We start from the raw sequence: 5,732 nt of genomic DNA on the forward strand, positions 1-5,732 counted from the left end.
TAAATAAACAAAGGCAACTGATTCTTATGGGCATTTTGATTTGATATTTACTCTAGGGAGGACTTTGGAAAAGGTGCTCCATTCAACTAGAATAGCTACAGTTATATTAACATATCTTGCCTTGTTTCAGTAAGGAATTAAGGCAGTAATATATTTACATAAATAAAATTAGAAGCCATCTGAAAGATAAACTTGAAGGTTATTCCAACACAAGGAATGTGGAAGGTATAGAATTCACTCTTTTGGCAGCAAAAATGTTAAGCGTCATCAACTTTTGCTTCCCATATGCCCTAGGTAAGGAGCTTTCTTTGGCCAAATTGCTGCTCAGCTCTGTCTCCTTCCTATAACTCAAACACAGTAGCTTGCTAGTAAGAGTTCATTATTGAATATGACATACAGACCCAAAGAGAAAAGAAATTCAGAACATTTACTCATATTTTCACCTTTTTCTGTTTTCTTTCCTGCTTTATTTACACTAAGGTGCATATGTGGCAATGAGAGAGAGGTGTGTGTAGGAAAACCTCTAGTTCACCTCTAGCACACTCTTCACCACAGGCTGGGCCAGACTCTTATATTCCTAGAGCTCTTTTTTCCCCCATCCCTCATCCACACCCCAAACTCTCATTTCTTTTCTATCTCCAGTGTCAATAACCACCTGGGTGATGTTAAGTGAGTAGTTTAACCTCTCAGGCTGTTGTCATCTCACATTTTTAATGTGAGGGAGCTGGACTAGATGAACTGTTAAGATCCTCTCATCCAGAGTTTCTTGCTTAAGCTTTCCCAAGCACTCATTTCCATACCAACACAGGCCCTCAACCTCCCCCGACAGACCTACCACCATGGGGCTTAGTGTTTTCTGCCTTTCCATTTTTCATCTTCAGAGAGCTCAATTCACATTTACAACATGTAGGCAAAAATTTCAAGTCAGTAATACAGTATCTGTTGTCAACCAAAGGTCTTTCTACTTGAAATCAGAGGTAACAAGTTAAAGGAACAAAGCCAAACACTCAAAAGGACAGAAAAAGAAAACAACTTCTAGTTCTTTGTTAACTACCTTCAACAATGTTTTAAACCAGCATAGCATGCATGGTGTAGGGAGTCACAAGCCCAGTTCAAGTCCTGGCTTGCCATTTAACTAGCTCTGTGACCTTGAAAAAATTAACTTTGATTTTGGAATCTCAAATTTCCCTGTCGATGGAAAAAAGGGGGCGGGGGGTGACTAATAGCTCATAAAGTTGTTGAGGATTAAATGGGTATTTATATGAAGCACCAAATACATCCCAGAACACAAGAACTCAACTATGATAATAAACCATAGCTGTAAGACTCCCAATTCGTATACTTGTACAAAGTAAAACCTACATTGCCCTCTGCCTCTCACTTTTTTCCTCATAAGCAGTCTGACCCCTAACCCAAGTACAGATGTCAGATTCCTAAAAGAACTGTAGGAGAGGTGTGAAGGCATGCAGGTTTTTGGAAGAAACCAGTCAACACCAGTTGAAAGAGATACTTTCACTGCTAGCTTTATGCTCCAGAAGGCAGAGTGAGAAGCGATTACATCTCAGGAAACTTCCCAGTGCCCTTGGTGAGAGCTGACCGATATGATCTGCCCCATAAAGTTCAGCTTATCTGGCTGGGCAAAGGGTAGGAACCTTCAGCCTGGGAAGAACCTTCATTCTGTCACCCAGCAGGAGTGATGAGATGCCTCCAACCTTCTGTGCTGCCAACTAAGGATGTAAGAGTAAGCCTAGCATCAGCTCATGCTCCCCAGATACTAATTTTTGGGGCCAAGTACAAAATCTTTGGTTGGACCTCCACCACTGCCGCTCTGTCTGTCTGTTGTTGGGGAACTAGGGAGAGGCTGCGCCCCTAGAAGGGGCCCAGCCTCTGGATCTGGTTTGCTGCGTTTGGCCAGGTCCTCATTGTGAGCCTTGCGGATGTGGCGGTAGAGGTCCCCTGACTGTGTGTAACTACGCAGGCAGTAGCGGCACTCGTAGGGTCGCTCACGTGTATGCACTGTAGCATGTCGTCGCAGTGTGTAAGAACATGAAAAGGTCTTCCCACATGTCTTGCAGGTAGGAACATCCTCAGTAAAAACCCCAAAGCTTCCTGGGGCTGCTTCATACTCAGAAGGCAGGTAAAGTGGCTCATGCAGGGCTGGGGGTGCAGGCAGGGGTGAAGTCACAAGTCCTCGATGATACTGCCCTGGACCTGGCAGAAGATGGTAGGGTAGATGAGGGTCTGGAGGCAGGAAGTGGTCACTGGGTCCTACCTCCTCCAGTCCTGCTGTCCCTGGCTCCTCAAAAGCCTCTGGCTGGGAGGGCTGTCCCCCATACATTGCTCCTCCAGGTGGGAACAGTCCCTCAGAAACCTGAGGCTGTTCCTCTGACACATCAGTCTCTTCATCAGAGATCACAATAGCTTCTACTTTCACCTGGACTAGCTCAGCTTCAGCTGGGGCTGGCATCTGGGATGACACTGGGGCTGAGACTGAGACTGGGGGTGGGGCCGGGGCTGGAGCTGAACCTGGGGGATAGAAGCTTTGCAGTGGTCCTCCAGTATCCCTGGGTTCTACCACCCTCAGACCCTCAGGACCCACTTCGAGAGGAGTTAGGGGCTCCACTGAAACTGTTGGAAGGCCAGAAGAGAAGTAGTTTCCAGGAATGGTCTCTGTGGAGCTACTAGGGCTGGCAAGAGAGACATCAGCCACTGGTGGGGGAGGAGCCCGTAGATGTGGTGAGTCAACCTCCATGCTAGGCTGTGTAGTGTCAGCCCCACCTGGCACTGCTGGCTCATCTGGAGGACGGGCAGTAGGTGAGGGAGTGGTCAGGCCTTTCCATTCCCCTTTTCCCCAATGGCCTGATGTTTCAGCAGATGCTAACAAAGGCTGGGGGCCACGGGATGTGCTGGACGAAAATTCCAAACTAGAGGCCTGTGAGTTGGTTTCCTCCTCCTTCTTGGTACTGTCCGCCTCTGCCAGGGCCCGGGCTTGCAAACGCCGCTTACACACCTTGACGATGTCATTCATGTGCAAGTAGCTGGCAGCTGCTAGCACATCCTCCACAGGGGTATCCCCCCTCAGGGCCAGCTGGCCAGCATACATAAAGTCCAGAAGCAGCCCAAAGGCTGGGGCCGTGACAATCTCATTGTGAATACACACCAGATCCCTCTTGTCCAATTCCCGCTCCTTGTAGAAAAGCTGGAAGAATGGGCTGCAGGAAGCCAGCACAGCCCGATGGGCCAAGAACTGGGTGCTACCCACCATCACGGTGCAGTCACAAAGGAAACCCTGGGACCGCTGCTCCCGGAGGCTCTGCAGCAGCTGCTGACTGTGCTCTGGAAACTCCATAGCACACTGCGAAGGGAAGGGGGCCCAAGAGAGGTCTCCGCCGGTGGCTCCCTGGGAAGAAAGCACAGTGGGTTAGGGCAGGTAACCTCCCCAGCAATCTTAACGTCAGCCCTTAACAACAGCTTGTCACCCCAAGGCCTCTGGCAACACCATCCCGACCCCAAGACTCTGGCTTAAGTTACTACCCTCCTTTCCCTAGGTCACACCCAAAGACCTATTAGCTCCGCCCCCTCGGCCTAACCTTACTAGCAGGGCCCGCCCCCGCAAGAAAAAGCCCTGCCCCCGGAAGTCCCAGCCACAAGCCTGCCTTCGCTTCCTCGATTCCCACCCGGTGGCTTCCAGAGGCTCCTTCAAGTAGGAGTCTCTTTCGCCCCAAGCCCTTCCCGGGCGATGCCTGTTCGTCCCACCCCAGGAACTCCCTGAGCTTCTTCCTCTCGCATTCCAGAGGCTAAGGAATCCCAGGATGGAAACTAGCAGAGAAAGCTGATCCCTCACCCACCACCGAGCAGCCACCGGGCGAGCTCCGCCCCTTCCCACCTTCCCAATTGTAATTGGCTAAAGCTCGCGTTTCCCCCGTCACGGATTGGTCCACTGTCCACTGACCCACTTCTCGTGACCGGCGTCTCCAAATGGGCGCTGGCGGCCATCACTCAGAGAGCTAGGCTCCCGATTGGCTAGCACTCATGTCCTAAACTTTCCCTCCTCGTCCCGCCTTCCTTGCCTACGAGCCCTCTGGATTGGCTGAGCTTGTCCATTTACCTGTGGCCGCAGGCGGGCAGGGGCTGCTGGGCTCTGGGGAGCAGAGCGCAGCGCGTTCTTTGCGGGGTGCGATGTCGGCCGCAGCGCAGTGCTGTGCCTGAGCGACAGCACGTCGCCCCGGCTGCAGAGTGACCTGGAAAAGGAGGACCAACAAGCTGGTGTGGTAGTGTGGAGGCCCGGGTCCTAGACCAGGCTCTGCCGTAACCGTGGGCAGTAGCCACACGTCTCTGAACTGCAGCTGTGGTTTTTATAAACAACTATTTTATTTATTTTGGCGGCTGGCCGGTAGGGAGATCTGAACCCTTGACCTGGGTCTCTTGAAGGTCTCTTTCCGCCTCAAAAACTCCAAGATGCCCTAGTGCTCCACGCCTCCAGTCTCATGGTTCTGGCGCCCCTGGCTCAGTAATGGTGCTGTCAGAGAAGGAGCAGCTGCGGGAATGCTGTCGTGGTGTCCTCAGCCTGGACTATATACAGATGCTTCTTGATTGATGATGGAGTTAATCCCAATAACCCGTCATAAATTGAAAACATCGGGCTGGCCTGTTAGTTCAGTTGGTGTGGTGCTGATAACACAAAGGACTAGGGTTCCATTTGTGTACCGTCCAGCTGCCAAAAAACCTCAAAAACAAAGATAAGTTGAAAATTTCGTAAGTCGAAAATGCATTTAATACAACTAATCTCCCCAACATCATAGCTTAGCTTAGGCTACCTTAAACATGTTCAGAACACTACATTAGCCTACAGTTGGGCAAGATCATCTAACAGTCTATTTTACAATAAAGTGTTGAAAATCTCATGTGATTGCTCAGTGTTGCTTCAAATAGAGCTTTGTGATGAAAAGGGGCTCCATGGTCAAATAAATATAGAAAACAACATAATGTATCCTCTTCTGTGACTCCTAGATTTATAGAGGGAATGCATGTTTCTCTTCTAAAAAGAGGAAGTTAGAGGGGTGGCCCAGCACTGCTCTTTAACCAAGTCAGCTAAGAGATAACTGGCCAGCCCTCAGCACCACACTTCTGACACTAAATAAGTGGGTTTTACCTCACACCGACCAATTCTCCAACACTCAACACCCACTGGGCATCTTACAGTTCAATTTAATTCAATTCTGACAGTATCTACCTGATGTGAGCAGCAGATCACATGAGGACCCAGTCCCAGTCCCCCATCTTTAAAAAAAAAAAAAGATGGGGGCCGGCCCGTGGCTCACTCGGGAGAGTGCGGTGCTGATAACACCAAGGCCCCGGGTTCGGATCCCATATAGGGATGGACGGTTAGCCCAATGGGTGAGCGTGGTGCTGACAACACCAAGTCAAGGGTTAAGATCCCCTTACCGGTCATCTTTAAAAAAAAAAAAATAGGCCGGCCCGGTGGTGCACTGGATAAGTGTGCCGCTTGGGAAGCGCGGCGGCGCTCCCGCCTGAGGGTTCGGATCCCACATACAGACCGGTTCCCACTCACTGGCTGAGCGAGGTGCGGGGGCAACGCCGAGGGTTGCGATCCCGTTGCCGGTCCCCGGTCCGGTACGGGGGCAACACTGAAAAAGACACGGAAAAAGACAAAAGACAAAAATAAATAAATAAATAAATAAATAAATAAATAAATAAATAAATAAATAAAT

The 5,732-nt window shown here is 50.0% G+C and overlaps 1 protein-coding gene across 1 annotated transcript; it reads right to left on the reverse strand.

The window, feature by feature from the left end:
• Positions 1-1,507: 1,507 nt before the first annotated feature.
• ZBTB3 (zinc finger and BTB domain containing 3) lies at positions 1,508-3,349 on the reverse strand. The gene has a single exon (XM_008573499.1). It carries the CDS (start codon positions 3,347-3,349, stop codon positions 1,775-1,777), a length of 1,575 nt encoding a protein of 524 aa, XP_008571721.1. The 3' UTR covers positions 1,508-1,774.
• Positions 3,350-5,732: the final 2,383 nt, after the last annotated feature.

Source organism: Galeopterus variegatus, unplaced genomic scaffold (assembly GCF_000696425.1).
Source record: "Galeopterus variegatus unplaced genomic scaffold, G_variegatus-3.0.2 Scaffold926, whole genome shotgun sequence".
Classification (NCBI taxonomy): Eukaryota; Metazoa; Chordata; class Mammalia; order Dermoptera; family Cynocephalidae; genus Galeopterus; species Galeopterus variegatus.